Below are 22,433 nucleotides of genomic sequence, written 5' to 3'. Positions count from 1 at the left end.
ACCTTTCCTGATGAGTCCATGGGCATGTTGTACTCCCTTTGTGAATGTGTGCTGTAGCATACCACTAATGGCTGGGTTAGAAAAGCTATCTTTAGGGTTCCCTCTTATGGTTTGGTGTTGCTAATACAATTTTGTTTATTACTAATGTGTTGATAAGAGTTTTGAGTGTACTAAAAGGTTAGATGTAATGACAACCAATTGCAATCAAGTCTGAGCCAGTGGGAGTAAGTGAAATACAATATTACAATCAGTAGGCCTAATTTTGGTTATTCAAATAGCATCTTTTGATTCCAAATAGTCTTTTTTTAACTAATCACCATAATATTTTGAAAATCTGTGTAAGTTGTTTTCTCTTCTCTTTTCCAAAAAATCAAAACATGAGAAACTTTAAAGGATAGCAACAGATGGGAATTCATTTAATGTGCTGTTGTCATAACTTCAGATCATTACAAACTGATCTAAATTTAGGGTAGAGAATTTAAGCTCTACAGTGCCCTACTGAGGTTTGAGGAGAGAACAGTACTGATGTCGATTTCAGATTCCTTCATATGGGGATGAATCTCTATGTGAACTCCTGATTCCTTACACAACTGTAGCAATGTGTTAATATTGCTCTGTGACAAACGTAGGTATCTGCATAAAAGAAGAGAGAGAGAGCAAAAGTATCTCGAAAATGTCTCAAAGACTTTATGGCCAAAATTTCCATACATGATGTATAGCTGTAGGGACAACAAATCTGTCTTTAGAAAACAAGGTAAAAATTGTTTTAAATCAGTGGGAATTTGCGGGTGCTCAGCATCACTGAAAATCAGAACAGCTATTAAGTTCCCGATTTTAAGCATTTGTGTTTCAAAATGTTGCTCTGTATTTTTATATACAAATGAAACAATTTGCAAACTGCAGAATTTTCAAGGTGAAATTGGTTACGCTGTGCATCTACAAATTATTTTTTGTCTCAATGGTGCTGTATAGCAGTAAGTATATTTGATATTTCAAATGGTTCAAAATAGAAGTATGCTTTTTATGATCATTCATCATTTTGAACCAACCCTCGTTACTAGTCTCCATTAAAAGGTCATTTGCCAAAAGTTAACATACAATGCTACATGCAGTTATTTTCTGTGCAAGCTCTAGAAAATAAATAATTTGGGAGCATTGTATGCTAGCTGTTGTTGTGAGATGGTGACTTCTCAATTACACCCATTATACTTATTTTCATATAGCTATAAACTATGGGGAAGTTCTGGTCACTATTTTCACAAAACATTTTCTAACCTGCAGCTCAAAAATTCTTCCGGTCTGATCTGTGGCAGAGTAACTGTTTGTTTGAATTTTTCCTCTTCCCAAGCTCTTTCAAGCATGCTCTTCATCCTTCTTTCAAATGCTGGGGATCCAGAGACACTTTCATTGAGTGGAAGCTTAGAAAAGGAGAATTTCTCTCCTGTCACCGATAGCTTTTGCAAAGAGGGAAACATGGATATTGCCTCTTGCATGGAGAAAATGTTGTTATCCATGTAAAGCTGTCTTGCACTGCTATCCTTCTTGGAGACACTAGCAGTTGGGTGAGGATTATAAAAGCTGCCTCTTGGACCGTAAGTTCTAGCAGATCCTATCTGCATGGACACGTCAGTTCCACTAAAGGGTGTGAAATCCTTGGAGTGTTTTTGGTCTGAAAAAAAAATTGGAAATATTAAATGGCTTCTCTCCTCTCCTTCCCTCTCCCTCTGAAGGGAGGGACCATAGAATCGGAGCACCTAAGCCAAAATCTACACTGTCACTTTACAGTGTTGTAACTGTAAAAACACACCCCAAGCGCAGCAAGTTTTAGTGCTGTAAAGTGGTAGGGTGAAGGCTGGGAGCCATATTCCCAGTGCTGTTAGGCATTCCCCTCGTGGAGGTGGTTCACATAGAGCAGCCAGCACTCATGCTCTGGACACACTTTCAGTTTAAAGTGCTTCTGTGACTGTGCTTTAAACTTTTAAATGTAAACAGAGCCCAGCAATCTTTGCTGTATTTATCCTTTCAACACCCTTCTGATGTACGGAAGTGAGATTGCCTCAATTTCTCACCTGTAAAATGGAGACATAGAAAAATGATATGATGTGCCCAAGGCCATACAAAATCTGTTGTGGAACAAGGAATTTAAACTGGGGCTGCTTAGTCCTAGATAAACACTCCAATTATCTTTTCTCATTTATTGCTTAATAAATATTATCCATTTTAAGACAATTATATGTTAATTGCTGTGGAAAGCTGTAGAAATATAGATTTCCTGGCAATAGATGCCTGTTGACTATTATTAAGTATTTTGAAAATACAATACAAATCTGGATGTTTGAAATGTACTATCTCCAGGGTGAAGTTGACTTCAGTGAATCCACTTTTGCACGTTTCGGACCTGGTCTTCTGAATCTGTGTTACTTAGGAATGGAGCTAATGAAGGATGAAACTTCCATACAGCTATAATGGCAAATATTTTCTATTGGATTTTTTAAATAATCTTTCTGCTGTTGCTAAGTTAAACAGCAGTAGGTACTGTGGCTGTTGTTAAAAACATCAGTGTCTATCACTGGCTATTTACTGTTCTACATTTGACAAGCTCTGGTATCCGATAGCAAATGCTGAGGTTTGAATGGTAACCGCTTTTTATAAACTGTTAGTTTGTAAATAAGAACAGTATGTTTTTCTATAATCATAATAATATATAAGAGGGAGATTATTCTCTGATTCATGTTGAGTACATTAACTACAAAGCTTTTCCTTCTAAAATAATATTTGTGGTAGGAAAACAATGGAAGCTACAGAAGCAAATTCAGTGCTAAGGGTAATGTTGCCATCTGAATTCTCACAGGAGCTCATCTTGTAAAAGTTATTTATGCGAGAAGACTTTAGTCACACAAGCAGTTCCATTGACGTTAGTGGAACTCTTTGCCTGAGGGAGGTCTTCAGGATAAGGCCCATGGTTCATAAAGTTAAGGGGACCATAGAAGTTAGCTTTGGGAAAAACATTGGGGCCGTTTTTTCCTACCAGCTGTGAACATTCTGAATGCAAATCAGGGAGTTAAATGAGCAGTTACCCAATTCTCAAGAGCCTTTGCAGTGCAAATTCAAGACTTAGTTGTAACCTGTCTCAGACTGGAGCCATATGACATTTTTATTGTCCTATTTCTGAAAATATCATTAGACATTATTTTAAAGTTATTAAGCAGGTATGTTGTTTTGTTAAGGGGCCAAAATTGCTATATGTCTTTCAGGTGAAATACTGAACATAGTTAAGATGTTGTTCAGCTCTTTTATGCAATAATTTATTGAGGGGCCATACTAACCATAAAACACCTTTTAAAGCTGGTAGGCAAAATATACAGTATAAATCTTGATATTTTTTTACTGTGTCATCTAAATGGTTTACAAGAAACTAAATTGGATCATTCTGTAAATTAATTGCTTACCAAGTGGAATTTTTTATCTATTTAAAATTTACAAGGTGGTGAGTCTTAAATAGATCAACAATTTCAAACTTGTCTGCCTATAAACACACACCTTGATTCCATGTGCAGATACCTCAATAAAAAGTCTGATTTTAAGAGCTCTCAAATATGTAATTTCTGGCCTTATTTTTAACAATTTTAGGCTATTGTATCTTAACCAGTTTGGATAGTGTTTTAAAAAAAATATTATTATTTAACAATTCCAGCCATTTTCTTGGTTGAGGCCTAACAGTGGAGGATTTTTTTTTTTAAAAAGTCCCAAAATACAGCAAGAAATCAAACTTCAGTTAAAGTGTAAATCTAAAGCCGTGACACAGCCTGCAACAAAACCACGTTCTGCGGTGATTTACTCTAATTTAAGCAGGATTGGTCTGGAAGACATCTGTACAGTTTGAAACAATGGTATTTCAGTAGGTGGCAACTTGTTCTCTGAATGGGCATGTTAGTGGGCTAACCAGCATCAATGATCCTGCAGGTGGAATTTTGGAAGAATTGCAAAACCACTCTTCAGTAAAGATTGCAGGCCACATTTACACATTGTTATCTCCCCCAACGTCCTGGTCAAATTCCAGTTTGTCTACTTAAAATCTTGCCTGTGACCTGGCAGAATACTGGAACAGAGCCTTGTAACCTGAGCAGAATGAGGGGCTTAAGCAGGTGACTGAGGTGAGACAAGTGGAAATGTGATGGGCTTTTAAAGGATCATACAGACTTTGGCAAGCTAGAATGATCTCATTAGCAAAAGAGGGTGCTTTTGTCAGGCTATGCTGAAAGAAGGAGAGGAGGCATTTGATATGGGTTTAATCAGGCCACAACTTTATTAGATGTCTGAGACTACTCCAGAAGTAACATATACAGTGCAGGTAACCCTCCCTTGCTTTTCCCCATCATTAACGGGGAGAGCGGGGGGGGGGGGGGGGAGGATTGCCTTTACTAGTGCCCCCAGGTTCCCTTTTCCACTGAGATCTCTCCAGCAGATCCATTGCCAGATCTTTACAAAGACAAAAAGATGGCACAAGTGCCTGAAATGTGATATTTGATCTGTAGTGCAGCATGAATAGAATCCTTCTCATCTAGGTTTTTTTCAGGACAAAGGGCTGATTTTATGTCAAAGAACTTTCCCTTGTAAAATTATAACTAATGTAAGGAGGTGGAATATATTCTCATTGATATTACCTGAGGATAAGCCTTCTGAAACAGATAGCAAATGAGTGCTCATGTGACAAGGAGTTTCATTTGGAGCAGCTCCCCTTAGTTTTCATTCCCTGTTGAATCAAGCAAATGTATGGAAGACAAACAACCAAGTGCACTGGCTAAATCTGTGGGATGGGTCTTCATTTTTTGAGAGAATGCAAAAATATCCTATGAAATAATACTGTTAGGAGGAGAGAAATCTAAGCATGTGTGAGAAGGGGAAAAGTTGGGGACAAGGATGCTAGCAGGGAGGAGGCAGTGATACTCTATAGACAATGCCTTCATTCTTTTAGTTCTTAGTAAAAATCAAATATTTGCTTGCTCATCTGGAGAAAAATTAGTCAACATTATGTAAAAGATGAACCGGGCTCTGCACTCTGGCAACGGGTAAAGTCAGAGAGCACTTTGCAGTGTTTATTCCCTCCCTTGACAAATTGAGAGGCATGTGAGAATGGGGGGTAACGTGCATTTTGGTCGACAGAAAGAGAACATTTGCTCCCTACCAAAATGAATTCATCTACTGAGGCTGAGGCCAGAGTTAAGAACTCTTTGCTTTAATCTCTTACACTTTTCCTTCCTTAGCTTCAGGCCATTGCTCCTTGTCCTGCTATCTTCTGAGACTGGAGAATTCCCTTCCTTCATTTATATTACTATCTTGAAGGTATTTATAGACTGTGATCAAGTTCCCCTGAGTCTTCCCTTTTTGAGACCATATAAGTTTAGTTCCTGCTGTCTCTCATATCTCTTATTGTATAATTCTTCTATCACTTTTGTTGCCCTTTGAATTGTCTCTCCGAAACCCTCAATTATCTGAATCAAATACAGGGTCTAGATCCTAGAGCACCACATAGAGAAGCAGGTAAATTGGGTTTTGCCCACAAAAGCTTATGCCCTAATTAATGTTAGTCTCTAAGGTGCCATAGGACTCCTCATTGTATTATCACCCTACTTTACATTCAGTTCCCCAATATAGTCATCCAAGATCTGCATTCAATTCCCCAATATAGTCATCCAAGATCTGCATTCTATTCCCCAATATAGTCATCCAAGATCTGCACTGGCTCCACCCCTAGCCCACTGATATTATGTTGTAAATTCTAAATTTGCCATCTATAATCTATCATCAGACTTTTATTGTTGCCTTTATCAGAACCTTCCACTGCTGCACAAGTTCCACTCCTTAAAGCTGTAACTTCTATTTTAAATAGAGTTTCAGCTTGTTGCTTACTGCACACAATTCTTGACTTAACACGTCCCTTTGCTGTTTGGTATGCTCTCCAGTGATTTGGCTAGCCCTCAGATTTAGGCGTCTGGCCAGCTTGACCATGGTTGACTGTGTATTACCTGCTGGGTGGTTGATGATAACCACCATAAAAATAATATGCCCAATAAATATGCAGTCTGCAGAAGATACCTCTGCTCCATTTAGCTATAGGATGGACACTCTGAGCCAGTTGTCAGAAATTACCTGTGTGGTGGATGCTGTCACCCACAGGCAGCTGAAAAATGCAAGTGAGGAAACTTGCATATATAAACCCTGCAGGGAGGTGTTAACTATTTCTACTGCTTTCTCTGGTGTTACTGCTTGAAACATGTATGTGCAGATGTAAGTATGAGCTACATTACAAGGGCACAAAAGGCGGCCAGATGAAGAAGGTGAGCCTTGCTCATAAATCCTTTTTTTAATCCGGTGCAGGGGAGCTGACAGCCCCTGGGCAAGAGGAGGAACGGCAGGTGCAGGCTCTGCACTCTCAGAAGGGGCGGGGCCTTGGGCAGCAGGGGCAGGGCCGAAGGCAGCCGGCTCTCAGTGCTGCCCTTACCATAGTGGCCCATCCCTGCCCTCAGCGCTGCCTGGAGCGTGCAGCGTAGCGCTCTAGTGGCAATCTAAAGGTCAGGAGCTTGGGTGCCACTGTTGTGGTCAGGAGCCCCGGGTCAGTTGCTCCTTTTGTCCCCCTAGTGCCCCATTGGGCCTGATCCAGTTGATTCCACTGAATGGCATTTGAATATGAGCACTATAGGTTCAATCCTGCTGTGACATGTCTACAGCTCCTATCACTGTGGGAATCTTTTCTCCATTCAGATATTGGAACACACAAACACGAAGTATTAAGAGCACTTGTCACCTTGCAGGATCAGACCGTCTGAGAGCACTGACTTAAGTGACAGTGAACAACAGGGTAGGAGTTCCTTTATTGGGTTTGAATGGCAGGTTTTATCAAGGGACCTGCAGCATTTTGTACTGTACTCACAGGTGGGTAATCCAGTAAGAGAGAGAGAACACAATTGGAACACACATACTGAACAGCTTTTATAAGAGTACGGGAAGTTCTTTACAAGTTGAATACAGCAGTTGGAGTGATGGTACATGGTGAATGAAATGAGTTTGTGACAAAATCAGCTGTCAGATGTGCTTAGGTGTATTGAATAATAAAAGGGGCATCCAAACAACATGTGAATAGAAGGCCTCATAATTTTCAGCAAAACTCAAGGGCAAAAAATAGATACAAACTTAGAAAGAAAAAAATGGATTTCAGAAGCGTTCAGATCCGTGCTGCTTCAGTTACTTGTGAATGTTGTATAAAGATTGTGATCCTGCAAATACAGTTAACAGGTTAGTCATTCAGCATGTGATATGTCTACTTCCCTGTGTAGACAAGGCCTCAGGCACCTATCGTCTTGATGTCTGTCTCTCCTTTCGGATTATAGAACACACACAATTGGGATTTGCTTGATGTTTAGATGTTAACTAAGTGCAATTTCAAACCATTGGCCTGTTTATTAATAAAAGTAAAGCACTACATTTATGGGGAAAGATTTCTCATTGGCTAGAGCATCAAGGAAGCTTATTTTCAAAGAAAGAAAGTGTCATTTTTCTCTTTGAACACTGCTTACTGGCAGCAGCTTTGACTTTGCTGCACCTGTCTGTTATGGGGTGGATGATAATCAGTAGGTATAATAGTAATTTAATTCATACAATATATATATAAAATATAATTTTTACTACATGCCTTTTCACTTTGCCATTTGTCTATCTGCAGGAAATCATTCTCCTGTGACCAGGTACTATTCCATTGACATTATCTCTTCAATATATTAAATGACAGAAAGAAGAAAAACTAATACTCTACTGCTCAGGAATGTATTTCTAAAACAGCCATTTGCTGTTTCAATAAAGCAGGGACGGTGTTCTCTTTTTAGCAGACTCAGAGAAATATTAATTATTGCAATAAGAAAAACAGAGTATGCTGTTTAAAACCTGGAAAGTAAATCAATCCTCGTTAAAAAAGGTATGAATGTTCTCTCCCTTACCACAACCTGGTCTTTTTGTTGGTAGTCGCAGAAAGCTGACAAAGTTGGGCAAATGGTCACCAAACTGGCTCCAGGGAGTTTCAATGGAGCCTCTCTCACAGACTTGTTGCACTTCTTGGTTTGCCGCTTGGTTCACTTCACTGGATGGTACCTTGTAAAATAAATGTTCACTATTCATATTAATTGCTGGTACAAGTAATATGTATATATGTAAAAGGTGGTTGTGTTTTACCAAAGCATGGAGTTACAAACCCAACACAAGCACTTTGGATACTGCTGTTCAAAGGAATTAAAAAGCAGATTGGAAACAATTTTGGATTTCTGTCAAGCACACTGGTGTAGACCAGAGGTGCTGAATGATTAGCCAAATTATAGGCATCTCTATAGCTTATGTTCAGGACAAACCAGAGATGCAATATATGCTATTTTCTTTATGTGTATCTTTAATATACAGGCAGTCCCCGAGTTACGCGGATCCGACTTATGTCGGATCCGCACTTACGAATGGGGCTTTCTCACCCCGGAGCTCGCAGGCAGCGGGACCGCCCAGTGTGCAGCGGTCCCGCCACCTCGACCTCTGGGGCAAGAAAAGCTGCTCCGGGTGCCCCTGGTCTGCTGGGGACCGTCTCCAGCACACCAGGGACACCTGGAGCAAAGCCGGGGAGGCGGAGGGGTCCCGCGCCTCTGAGGCTTTGCTCTGGCAAAGCCAGGGAGGCGCGGGACTCCGCCGCCGCTGCGGCTTTGCTCCCGGTGTCCCTGGTCTGCTGGAGACGGTCCCCAGCAGACCAGACGCGCCGGGGAGGCGGAGGGGTCCCGCGCCAGAGCAAAGCCTCAGAGGCGCGGGACCCCTCCGCCTCCCCGGCTTTCCTCCAGGTGTCCCTGGTCTGCTGGAGACGGTCCCCGCTGCGGCTTTGCTCCCGGTGTCCCTGGACTGCTGGGGGGGGGGGGGGGCGCAGCTAGTGCGCCCACTCTCCCCCCAGCAGACCAGGCTTTTGTTGTGGACCCTGGGGTAGAGCAGCTGGGGTGCTGCCAGGTTGGTCCTGCAGGGACCTACCTGGCAGCCCAGCTGTTCTGTCCCAGGCTCGAGATTCAGCCGCTGTTGAAACTGATCAGTGGCTGATTCCAGGAAGCTGCGGGCAGAGCAATTCTGCCTCCAGCTTCCTGTAGTCAGCCCCTGGTCAGTTTCAGCAGCAGCGGCTGAATCTGGAGCCAGTTCCGACTTACATACAAATTCAACCTAAGAACAAACCTATAGTCCCTATCTTGTACGTAACCCGGGGACTGCCTGTATGTATCTTCATTACTGTGGTATTTGAGTGATAACCACATTTTAATTGCCAAACAAAGAGTGGTTCACTTTCGCCTACCAAGGAGGAATCTCAAGTAGAAGCCAATTTTTGAGGGGTGTAACCTACTTTTAAAAATTTTCTTATGGAAAAGCTGGCCCTTAGTTAAGGGTGGGTTGAGTTCTGCACTTAAAACAGGGATTCTCAACCCATTGTTATGTATAAAGCTTACAGTGCTTCCTGCCGCACATTACAGCACTTACTCTTGAGCATAACGTGAATGTAGTTTATAAGTTAAAATTAATTTCAAATGGTTCCTTTAAGAAAAGTAGCACTGTATGTCAGATCATTTTTTTTTGTTTCTAATGGTCTTAATAGTAGTCTAATATAGAAACTTCAAATCTTCCATGCAGCTAAAACTCACTAAGATCTTTCAATATTGGCAAACTCACTGGCAACATTGTAAGGTGTGTGTTAAAAAGTATTTTGCCATTATTCTTAATAACTAAAAGATTTTTTTTTTCCTTCAGAGGTTGGCAAATAATTTTCTTCCATGCGGAATTCCATGAAGAATTACCCTCTTTCAAAATTCCATGAAGAGGTACCCTCTTTCTGCCATCTCCTATTGTCCTCATTGGGAGTGAGACTAATGACCAGCAAAGATGCCTTCTTTCTGAATGATCAGTCCCTCCTACTGTTGCTACTGCCAGTGGAAAGAAGCTGCCTCATCCCCTATGCTGATACTATTATGTACTAAATCATAACTGTATGGTTCGTGTATGATGTCACTCCAAGGTAGAAATAAGGATGACTGGTTGCCTACATTGAACATTCCCTTATGTAAGATGTTTGGATTTTTGTTTTAACTTTAAGCTTATCTTAATGTTTGGTTTATTACATAATTATAACATCCCTATAGCCTTCATTCTTAAATTACAGATATGTGCTCAGCCTGAACTCCAATTTAATGCAGTGTTATCTGGCACTATTTTTATAATGCTACATGCAGCCCTGTGTGTGGCAAAGGGGTTGGGCTCCACAGGAGATTTATATGGTACCCAGTTGAAGTTGTAATTTTTCAGGACTAGGGATAGTCTGTCTCTGATTAGGCTACTTATTTTTTCCTTAATGAAAACTCATCCCAGGCAGACACAGCTTAATAATGGGGCTGGTTTAAATGATGATATAATGTATACAGTGGGTATCTATAATATACAATCTGGTACACAGTGATTGTGCTAAACTTGCCAATATCAACTAAGAGAAACAGAAGTGTAACAGATGTATAATCCTTATTAGTATGCATTTTAAATTGAAAAGCAGAATAAATAGGCCCTGCAAAGCTATGTAGCTTATTGGCATGTTCTTCCTTTCATTGACAGAAGGTGGGTAAGCATATTGCTTAACAACCACCACAAAGTTCTTTGCTTCTGTGTTCACAAGAGAGTGCAGGAGACAGATGCCAGAACCATTCCCAAGGGATGCCAAGCTACTGTGTAAGGATACCAGGGTCTGAAGTGTGAGAAACTCTAGAGCCAGATGAAATCCAACTTACAAATTGGAATGAAGTGGCCAAAAAGCTGTTTCTTTAACTCTTTCCCAAGAAGGATGGACCTAGTTACAGTTGGGGGTGGAAGATTAGGGATATGAAGAAAAAAGAAGTGTCAATTTATTTTAATTGATACTTTTAATAACCTGCCTTAGCCCCCCTATTGGCTGATGGTGAAGCTAGTGAATGATAGATTTTGCTTTTAAAATAGTCTTCTCCAACCTTTCTTAAGAACATAAGAACGGCCACACTGGGGCAGACTAAAGGTCCATCTAGCCCAGTATCATGTCTGCCAACAGTGGCCAATACCAGGTGCCCCAGAGGGAATGAACAGAACAGGTAATCATCAGTAGTTCTTGTGCATATCTTCAGATGCCAAAGGGGCGGTTGATGATTTATATCCAGTTTTCATGCACCAGTCTTATTTTTCAGGTGTCTTACAATAAACACCACAAAACCCCTCACAAATGCTACCAAAACACAGCCAATTGGCTATAGGTGCATATAAATAATTCCTCCAAGTGTCCTTCCACAAAATAACATCTCTTGTAAACCTTCTTTACTTAGCACAGCCCCAGTTGCGCCCTCATCAATGATGAATGAGCAACTCCTACCAGGCCAAGGGGTGTGTTCTGTTTTTCTTTTTAACATTTGCAAACGTTTTCTGGTTTCAGGTCTTGCTTTTTCTGCCAAATGGTCATGTTAATACTGTAAAATTTAAGAAACATTTCTCTCATGTGGTGGAATACCAAAAATTGTGACAATTGCCAGAAATGTATGTCCAAGCCAAGCTTATGGGAAGCCAAAATTCATTAGCGTTGGCTTTCTCCAAGTGTGGCGGTTTTTTTACAGTGTTTTAGCAACTATGAATTTGGAGGCATATGCTCATGGAATTTCCATTTATTTGGAAATTGGTGAAATGCCCAAATGTGGTCATGTCTCGAGGACTGGCTGTTTTCAGAGAGGCGATGCTCAGCTGGTGCCAATTGTTATGGGGCTATATTGAAAGAAGTTACATTGATGGAGCCATGATAATTGACAGTGGCCAAGCCCAGGGGCCCAAAAGATTTTTGGTGGTGGGTACTCAAGTTGCTGTGGTGGGATAGAATTTTTGGAGTTGGAAGCGAGATCTAACTTGTCCTACTCTTTTCCCAGGCATGAAATACCCCCTCTCAACATCATGCCCTGCTTACATCTGCAGCATAAAGAAACCACAAATCTTGTTGTATAGTTTTTTTTTTCCCCTGTACTGCATGATGTCCCTTGGAAAAGAAGTCATTACCTTGTATAAGTTCTTATATGATAATGATGGTGATGGTGATAATTCGGCTTGTTTTGCTAGCCACCGCTTCACTTTTCTTTCTTCTTGTTTCATGAGATTTTCATTCATGCTCTTCATAGTCTCAAGTGATCGCCGAATCTTTTTCAGCTGAATGACAAGAGAAAAATTGCACAACCCTTAACAAGTTTGTTTTCTACAATTAGCAGTTTATGTACATTTAGGGAGAAGAGCTGAACCACTGCAAAATTGTATGACTCACTGGAGAGGTTAAATCTTTTATTTTATTTCATAGAGGTAAGGAATCCACAGTAGCTTTCTTAGGTGTCTAGGAGAATAAGAATATTGTTGTTGAATTCCTGCGATGGCTCTACATTAGAGAGCACTCTTCCTTAATATTTTTTCTGTTATAAATTTGTACCACAAACTGCCTGGGCATTTATGGGAAATAAGTATTTTATTTTCTTTCTACGTACCTGAAATGACTCCCTGTCATTGGAGACCCTCAAGGTCTTAGCTCTTTTGTTGTCTAGCCAATCCATAATACCACTGTCCATGGTCTTCCAGCTTGAATCAGCCATTTTTTATTTTGTTGGTGGGAGGAAGGAGCTCCCTAATGTAGTTTCAAAGGAACTGGGCTTGCTAATGCAAAGAGACTCCTACTTTTAATGGCAAAAGTTTACATTTCTGCCCTACATTTTATTATATCAGTAAGTCTATGTAAATGAACCTCCTGCTGGCCCACATTAATGAGTATGCAGAATAACAGGAACAGAACTGTGAGGTGACAATGTGGGTTTTCTTGCACAATGCGTTGGAATGATGTCCTGGCAACCATAAGGAAAACATGAAATGGACACTGACCTCAATCAAAAAGCAAAGCTGGCTTGCTCAATTAGAATTTTGTAATGTATTCTTGTTCATTTGATTGGTATTGTCATAAACGCTGAAGGCAGTTCAAGACAAGCATTCTAAAAAAGGGAATATTTTGTAGAACAATACTGACTTTATTGTTTGGTAAAGGGCGTTAGTATGTGTTTTACAGTCTGAAAACTTGAGGCACTATTAAGGACATCAGTGTGTTTATATCGTCATAACATTTTTTTTCAAAAAGCATTAACACTGTGGATCCTTTCTCTTACCTCTCATCTCTTGCTGAATCACTGTAAGTCTGGAAAACATTTCTTCCCAATGTATACACAAAATTAGAAGCATTTAGTCCCTACATGCAGCTGAATTACCATAAATCATCATTTTGGCAGAAGAGTATTATCTCCCTCCATGGGAATCTGACATATATGCTTTCTTTCCTATAGCTTGTCCATTTGTCCATTGGATGTGATAAATATGCTACTTTCTGCATTTTTCAGGTCCAGTTTTTGGAGAGGTTTTAAAAATTGCACATCTGGGCACTTATATGGGCATTTGCTTAGCCAAAGAGCTGAACATATGCAGTTGGCTGTGAATGCCAAGTTTCCAGGTGCAGCTTTGGAGACCCATTTCAAATGTTGATGTTGGGACCAAAATCCAAACTAGAGAAACTATTGCATCAGAAATGAATTCTTATTGGCAAGAATAGTGAAATTAACCCAATTGTATGATGTATTCATTGGAAAAAGGTAGGGGTGAGTACCTGAGTGTACACATGCTGGGGAGAGGGGAGAAATTGTATTGCTGTCAATGGAAATGGGCCTGAATAAAAATCTCAGGTCTAAATGCCCCCAGATTAATCTAGATCCAGCCTGTCTAGATTCCAATGTATTATGCTCACTGTGTTTGCACATGTCACTTTTTATGGAACTTCAAGAACTCTAACCTGTTCCAAAATATCCCTGTGAATGAGGCAGGTAGTACTCCAGAAGAGCAGACTGAGACATTAAATGATTTGTGGAAGGCCACAGAGCGAGGCAGCAGTAGATCCTGGAACAGAACCCAGCCACCTGCTCCAATCACTAGAGCATAGTCACTTTTATTGTTGTAATGACAAAGTACAGGAAAGATGCATCTGCAGTTAGTCCTACAAAATTCTAACCTTCTACCCTTCAGTGTTGAATTCATAGCTACAAATTGATTATACTGTGTGTGAGATTTGACCGGGAGGAGGCGAGAGAGGGGAATGTGGGTAACAAGAGAAAGGTAGGAACTTAAGTCATGTTCACACATGGTAACTGTTTTAGGAAAGGAAAGAGTCCAAGTCTGCTTTCCGAGCTCCAATACATCTTTGAAAACTACAGAGAAATCATTCGCCTGCTAACACCTCAGAGAAGGGTGAAAGTCAAGACTAAGCTCCCACCCCAAAAAATTCTCATTCACTAATCTAGGACTTCAAGGGGTTTTTGGACATCTAATAGTTTGATGAAACAGGGTACTCAAAGAAAAGTGTTTCCACCGAGAGATGGATATTGATAGCAACCGCCTGAATTAAAACTATTAGATGAAGAAATTAACTAATGGTTGGTGATGCAGTTTACTGAAAGCAGGCTTAATGGAGAAACTTTTTTACAATTAGAGTATGTGCTAGACTAGGACATTAAGTAATGTAAGGATTTAAGTAAGGATTTAATCACATTTTCTAAGATGCTCAGTGTTTCAGAATATAAGATGGTATCACTTTTTCTAGATAGTATGAGTGAGAAGATCTAGACATGAATTTATGTAGGTCTGGCTTTAAATATAAGCATAGATCATCTTGAGGAAACTCACCATAAGGAAATTTCAGTATGAAATATGCCTACAATATTTTCTGATTTGTAAAAAACATCTAGAAGAGCTGAAGATTCAGTTACAGTTGTATTCACAATTCCATACTGTTACTCTCAAATTGCCATGTAGATGTGCTATTGACCATTTGCCGGAATGAACACAAATCTAGTATCTGGCACCTTAATAAATCTGCCTGATAATTAAACCACTTGAACTGCCTGGTAATGAAACAACTTCTAATAGGTAATGAAGGAACCTTGTGTGGACAGTGCATCCTTAAGAGTCTATCAAAAGGGTAAAGACTAAGTAGTCTTCTCCCATACATGGTGTTACTCTCAGGGCCACAAGTCAATGGATCTTATGAGAAAAGCTTAATGGCCACGGGCAAGAGCTTAAGACATTAACTTTGAGATTCACCTGATCTGACTACCAGGGTGACTCCTCAGAATAGCTCTGCATCTCTGCACATAGTCTGAACCCCTGAGAGCCCATCACATACCCATATCCCAAGCCTCTACATTCAGATCAGCACTTAAGTGTTCAAATTAAGACTCCAATATCTGAAATTATTGCTTCTCCCCTCTCCCCCCACCACAGTCCCCTGCAAACTGAGCATTTGTGTGGCCACTCGAGAGCAGTGGCATAGCGAGGGTGTTATGCACATGGGGCAAAGGCAAAATTTGCGCCCCCTCAGTCCCCAGCTGGACCCCTCCCTCTTGCCTGTCCTGCTGCCACATGGAGCTCTCTCCAATTCACGGGACCATTTCACTTCCAGCCAGACTGACACACCCTCCGAAATAAAGCCCTAAACCGAATTAGCTGGTATTCCTCCTGGAATGAGGTTTACCAGCTAATTCGATTTTGGGCTTTATTTCAGAATCCCGTTTCACTGCCGCATGTAGACGCGGGCAGTTACTTCGGGCTAGTCAATTTCTAAAATGGAACATGCAAATCAAGCGAGGGATATTTAAATCCCATGCTTCATTTGCAATTTCGGTCACCCTCATTAGCCTCCCTAGAACCATCTAGGGGGCTAGTGTAGACATACCCATAGAAACTGAGTTTATGTAACTGCTAACAGACTATACGATTGTCTGAACCCCTTTTTAACATAAGAATGGCCACACTAGGTCAGACCAATGGTCCATCTAGCCCAGTATTCTGTCTGCTGACAGTGGCCAATATCAGATGCCCCAGATGGAAGGAACACAACAGATATTCCTCACGTGATTCTCTCCCTTGTCACCCACCTGCAGAGTAACAGAGGCTAGGGACACCATTCCTACCCATCATGGATCATAGCCATTGATGGACCTAACCTCTATGAATCTATTTAGTTTTGTTTTGAACCCTGTTAAAGTCCTAGCCTTCATTACATCCTCTGGCAAGGAGTTCCAGAGGTTGACTGTGCGCTAAATGAAGAAAAACTTCCTTTTGTTTGTTTTAAACCTGCTGCCTATTAATTTCATTTGGTGACCAAGTTCTTATATTGTGGGAATAAGAATAACTTTTCCTTATTCACTTTTTCCACATCAGTTATGATTTTATAGACCTCTAGCATATCCCCCCCTTAGTCTGCTCTTTCCTAAGATGAAAAATCCAAGTCTTTTTAATCTATCTTCACATAGGACTCGTTCCAAACCCCTAATAATTTTTGTTGAACCTTTTCCAATGCCAATATATCTTTTTTGAGATGAGGTGATCACATCTGTACACAGTATTCAAGATGTGGACATACCATGCTTTTATATAGAGGCATTAAGATATTTTCTGTCTTATTCTCTATCCCTTTTTAAATGATTCCTAACATTCTATTTGCTTCTTTGACTGCTGCTGCACATTGAGTGGATGTTTTCAGATAACTATCCACTTTGACTCCAACGGTATGTTTAGACTACATTGTTTTTTCAAAAAACTGCCCTGTATCAAAAAAACTTAACCTGCGTCCACACTGCAATCGTGTTCTTTTAAAATTAAAAGAATGCAGGGGTTTTTTCAACATTGGTAAACCTCAAATTAAAAGGAAGAATACCTTTTTCAAAAGAGGTCTTTCGAAAAAAGGTGCGTGTGGACGCACAGCAGGGACATTTTTCAAAAGAAGAGTCAATTGAAAAAAGCACAGGTGCCCTGGTGGCCATTCTATGAATAGGAATCAGGGCTTTCTTTCAAGAGCACGTCCAAAAAAGCAGATTGCTTTTCGGGTCCGGTTTTGATGTGTGGATACTCTCTTTCGAGAGAAGCTTTTTTGAAAGAGCTCTTTTAAAGCTTCTTCCGAAAGAAGCTTGCAGTCTAGACATACCCCAAGCTTTGTTTGGAATACTTTGAAACTTAAAATCATTATTGAATCAATATAACATCTTATGAAACTGACAAACAAATGGGCTATATTATGGATAAGACGGTGACCTAGTTTCAGTGCAAACCGTGAAATGGCGATTAATTTGATTTCTTAGGGTTTAGCTCTTTAGATTGGCTTTGGAGTTTGCGTGACACCCCACCCATACTTACCCACCCCCCTCCAGTTAACTGAAGACTAAATCTTGCCAACTCCAGTTCTAAATTAATGGTAACTTCTCCTGCATTTCTGTTTTGGTAAATTGTAACCATTACAATTAGGCACGTTACTAGAGTAATAATTAGGATGTGGTTAGATCTCGTTCCCTGACTTGTCTCATTGCTTCCCTGAGAGCGCAACTTGGGAATTATTTACCTTTTAATTGTAGTTCTCTGAAGGTGGGAGCCTCTAAGGATTTGTGCTCATGGGTCAAAGTGGTGTGACCTTGGGTACTGAATAACTAGATTAAATGGTAAAGTTTAGAACTGGTCATAATGAGTTAGTGCAAAAAGATGCCTTGAGGGGTCTATATGGTATATGATAGCCCCCAACTCCCAGATCCTTTTCAGACTAATTATAATAATTATAACTTAAATAGGAATAAAACCCTAACTCTCAAGGGCTGGTGGGAGGATGAGTGTGGCTCTTAATAGCGGACACAATATTCAGAGAACTCAATTATAAGCATGTAATTTCCTTTTCTCCAAAAAGTAATTGGCCTTTTCTACATCCCTGTTCTTACTGATGATGGGGGTAGTTGTAGATTTTTGCTGAGGAAGGCACTGTGCTGCCAACAGGAGATAGATTTGCAGTGTAATATGGAGAAATGAAAATTAGCATTGGCCTTAATCTCTCTTCTTCTTCTTTTTTGGCAATAAAAAGAAAATGACCTGAGCCTTGTGAAACACCTATCAGGATACATTTAAAAGAAAGCTCTTTCAGATCAATGTAGCTAAATGGGTGCTTTGGCCAGGTGGCAGATTTATAGCCCTGGAAAAAGGAGTTTTTCATTGTCCCCAGAAAGGCACAACATAGGCTTATTATAACATTGCATCTCATTGTCCTGTTGTTGAGAGACCACCTCCAGAGGTAAGTGTGTAATTTGGTTCTAACCTCTCTGCTGAGACTGCCAACAAGTAGGTTAATTAGTGCAAAACATGGCAGCAGATTCACTATGAAGAATTTCATTCCTCATCTTGTACATTCACACTCACATTAACTTTTTACTACACAATTTAATTCAACTGGCCTCAGAATAACCCCACCACATGGCCATTAACAAGAATTCCACAAACTACTCTGCATAGTTTCTCCCAATTCTTAATCACCGTATGTTGTGTCCAGTAGATCACCCATAACACTAGCTTATAGTGCAATGGCACTGTGAAGAGAAATATAATGCCAGCGTTCATTCAGATTCAGGAGTGACTTTTCATCTGACTGTGTTCGTGACCCTTTCCCATATATTTTCCTCTAATATTTGAGCACTCAGGTTTTATTAGCACAAATATCCACAAATGGCAAATTTTAAGCCTGGATACTTGCCAAAGAAGAGCTGTCTGACTGCGCTCTTGACTGTACAAACTTTACAGTACATGCTGTGTTGGCTAGTTGCAGATGTCAGCCAATCAGGTACCAGAAACATTGCCATATGGCTTACACAGCTAACCAGAATAATTAGAATAGCAAATGTTAGCAAATGATTTCGGGTCCTGCAGAGGAAAGGAGGTGGTGAAACTCAGTGGCTTCATTGTCAGGTTCTTTGGTAGATTTGAGATTTGATTGGACCTAGTAAGAAGTGTAAACCCATTTGCCCCAAATCTAGCACTTTTGGTTTAATTGAACTATATGTAGTATGAAACTGCAGGGTTTTACCCAATCCCAGTGTGGACAGCTCTATTGGTGCCAAAGCCAGAAGCTTCCCTTCTATACCCCTTTTACCTCCCAATAACTCTTCACATCAGACACTCTTCTTTTCCAAAGCTTTATCCTGGTATGCTACCAAGCTGAATGTAAATTGCTGTCCTCACATGCCAATGGGCTCTCCCTAGCTATGAGAGAATCAAAATTCTAGATCTCACAACTTGAACGTGTTGAGGAAATCTTGTTGCACACATAGTTGTTCTTTTCTTTTTCTGAAGCAATCTCCCAGATCCTAGCAACCTTGTGCAGTGGGAAAGGTCAAGACTTAGTCCTATTTCAAATCGCTGTAGTGTATAATGCCACTGCTGGATGTCCTGGCATATTCTGAGAACATTACAGTTTTTGAAAGCAGCACTGTGTTATCCATTCAAGGATAACATTTTCAAACTCTCCAGAAGGTCTAATGTGGTTTTCTCCCCTGTATATCTGAAATGGGCTTGTTACTTCTGTTTGCTCAGTACCAGCAAACATTTAACTAGCAAAGCTACAGCTCACGTTTTTAACATCTCAGTTAGCGTCCTTCAGAGCTGTAAAAGATGTAGTTACTATAGTAACACTTTCAGTTGCCTAAGTGACAATATTCTTATGATGTCATCAGCAAACAATCAGTTCCAGTAAACATCTTGAACTCCGTGTATGAAAGTGCTGCGTCCTGGTATAGTTCAGATGGGAAACAATGAGAAAACCATGTTGGCAATGCAATTCCTAAAGACTTTTCTCTGTGAAATGTAACACTTTCACCCTTTTTAAAAAGAATTTAAAAAAGATAGAATTCTTTGAACTGCTGTTCTCAAGGGCCGTTCTCAATTTCTGTAAAAATAGCTTCAAATGCAATCATTTAAGTCACAGTATCCAAAATGTTGCCTTTACACAGGGCCCTAATTACCTGTTTTACTATATGTTGCAGCAGATAGACCCAGTGAAACTCCACTCCTTAAATATCTCTTCTTTAAAGCTTAATAATGTTTTCCCTTCTGCCTGTTCTTAGTGCTTGGGATGCCATATCAATCTGTCTTGTGCCTCTGATAAATATGGGGAGAAGCAACAATGGAGATTGTGAGCCCTTTCTTTGGGCCAAGCTCAGCGCTGGAGAAAGTGGTGCTTAATGGAATTACACTTCTTATCAGACCAAGTTCAGAGCAGAGCTGTATCAACTATGAGCTGGAGGGAGGGAGTCATGGGAGGAGTCCAGTGACAGCAGGTAGGCACCTACAGATTTTCTGGCTGGTTCTGCACTAACCATGACCCACACTGAGGGAATCCCTCAGCAAGGCAGGTGGGAACAATTTCTGCTGCCTTTTCACCACCTGTACGTGGCCCATTATTTCTAGGGGAGAGAGGGAGACTTTAGATTATGTTCACACAAATCCCTTTGGGCACACCTACACAGCAGGGCAAAAGTCGAATTAAGCTACGCAACTTCAGCTACATCAAGGCTACGTCTACACTGGCCCCATAAAATGGAATAGTCATGCAAAGCAGGTAAGTCAGAATAGGGAAATCCGCGGGGGATTTAAATATCCCCCGCGGATTTAAATAAACATGTCCGCCGCTTTTTTTCCGGCTTGGGGAAAAGCCGGAAAAAAGCATCTAGACTGGCGCGATCCTCCGGAATAAAGCCCTTTTCTGGAGGATCTCTTATTCCTACTTGAAAGTAGGCTTTATTCCGGAGGATCGCTCCAGTCTAGACGCTTTTTTCCGGCTTTTCCCCAAGCCGGGAAAAAAGCGGCGGACATGTTTATTTAAATCCGCGGGGGATATTTAAATCCCCCGCGGATTTCCCTATTCCGACTTACCTGCTTTGCATGACTATTCCGTTTTATGGGGCCAGTGTAGACGTAGCCCAAGTGCGTAGCTGAAGTGAAATAGCTCCAAAGGCTTTTGATGCTATCTACACAGCAGGAAGTCGAAGGAAGAAAACTCTTCTTTCGACTTCCCTTACTCCGTGTAAAATGAGGGTTATGGGAGTTAGAGTAAGAAGTCCTCTAGCTCGACATTATTCTGAAATCACGCAGCTGTGTAGACATAGCCTTTGCAACTTCTATTAAGGACCAGTTGTAATCTGGGTGCCAGCTCACACAAAAATGGACTAATCCCTTGCCCATTTCAGAAATGCCACTAACTAGCCACAGCCAGCTCTTACATTATTACTTGGGGACGGATTTGAACCAAACCTACACTAGCAGTGAAACTCTTGTTATTTTTCCCAAACCTAATGCTTTTTCATTCTTCAAGTTTTGCAGTTTTCACATTACCTTTAAACTAAAACATTCTTTCTTTTAAAAAAAATTCTTCTTGGTGTTTACGCCAGGTTTGTTGTGGTGTTTGTTAGAAACAGTCTCGTCATTTTAAAACATACCCTCAAAATGTATCTCTTTTAAAAGAGTGAAGTGTACAAATATGTAACTGAAGCTGCAGGAGAAGTGTGGTTGCCGAATTCAGCTAAATCAGCTGAACCATGAGGAGTAAACTGTGTATGTGTGTGGAACTCATATATTGATTCTTTGCTTTGAGTCCAGTGAAATGGCTCAGAGGTTGTTAGCTGTGATCAGTTTTCTCTGAAAAAACAGAGATTTCCTCTAATTTAAAAAAAGTCTAGTCTTTACAAAAGTTAATTAATGAGAGTAAAATATAAAGGTGTTGTTTCATTCATTCCTTTATTTTCCAACAGCAAAAATTTGAACCTTTCCAATTTTTAAAATTATTTTCTCGTATTTATTGAAAAAAATATTTTAATTTACTGTTTTTTCCTGTCAAAGAAACCTTTTTGCTATTACTAATTTCCATTTTAATTCCATGCAGTGTTCTCTGGCCATGAGATCTCTTGCAGCAGGGAGAGCTGAAGAACAGTGCAACAATTGTGTTACTGAAGAGCTCTATAACCACAGAATGGGAAATGCATCATCGGATGTGATTTTTAGAACAGATGCCCAAGCAGCATTGGCAGTTAATTAAAAGCACCATGTACTTAATGATTAACTAATCACAGCATGATGGCATTCAACAGAGATGCAAGAAACTTCTCTGCTGGATTCAACAGAGAAACTCCTAATGTGTGCCTTCAGGGTACCGTACTTACAGCAGTTTGCTTTTGCATTACCAGCAGAGACAACACAAGCAGTTAGTCTAGCAATTTTCATTAACCATTGCTTAGTTAAAACTTTAAAAATGGGAAGGATGAGTCAACTATGAGCCATAAATACCAGAATGTTTGTCCTTTAGAATGACAATCCATAGCTCTTCAGTAAAATCTTCCTTACAAGGATTTCAAAGCACTTTACAGACATTTAATTAAGCTATACAGATGAGTTATGTGAAAGTTTTCATTGTGCCAGTGAGTAAATTAAGACAGACAGGCTAAATTGCT

General features: G+C 40.3%; 1 protein-coding gene and 1 long non-coding RNA gene across 5 annotated transcripts; one reads left to right on the top strand and one right to left on the bottom strand.

Moving 5' to 3' along the window:
* Positions 1–376: 376 nt before the first annotated feature.
* C12H16orf78 (chromosome 12 C16orf78 homolog) lies at positions 377–19,584 on the bottom strand. 2 transcript variants are annotated; one of them, XM_025183676.2, is made up of 5 exons: positions 19,085–19,584; positions 12,109–12,255; positions 7,992–8,142; positions 1,276–1,669; positions 377–633 (listed from the first exon to the last, which is right to left on the bottom strand). In XM_025183676.2, exons 2-5 carry the CDS (start codon positions 12,223–12,225, stop codon positions 486–488), a joined length of 810 nt encoding a protein of 269 aa, XP_025039461.1. In that variant the 5' UTR covers positions 12,226–12,255; positions 19,085–19,584; the 3' UTR covers positions 377–485. The 2 variants fall into 2 exon arrangements, with proteins under 2 accessions (XP_025039461.1, XP_025039460.1); XM_025183675.2 differs by lacking the exon at positions 19,085–19,584 and adding an exon at positions 12,582–12,855 and having other exon boundaries at positions 378–633.
* Positions 18,829–22,431, top strand: LOC112545482 (uncharacterized). 3 transcript variants are annotated; one of them, XR_012906725.1, is made up of 3 exons: positions 18,829–18,900; positions 20,055–20,267; positions 21,869–22,431. It is a non-coding gene; the product is annotated as an uncharacterized LOC112545482 (long non-coding RNA). The 3 variants fall into 3 exon arrangements; XR_012906724.1 differs by lacking the exon at positions 18,829–18,900 and adding an exon at positions 19,689–19,794; XR_003088953.2 differs by lacking the exon at positions 18,829–18,900 and adding an exon at positions 19,689–19,721 and having other exon boundaries at positions 21,869–22,430.
* Positions 22,432–22,433: the final 2 nt, after the last annotated feature.

Source organism: Pelodiscus sinensis, chromosome 12, assembly GCF_049634645.1.
Source record: "Pelodiscus sinensis isolate JC-2024 chromosome 12, ASM4963464v1, whole genome shotgun sequence".
Taxonomy (NCBI): Eukaryota; Metazoa; Chordata; order Testudines; family Trionychidae; genus Pelodiscus; species Pelodiscus sinensis.
This window is presented reverse-complemented; position numbering and strand designations above follow the sequence as displayed.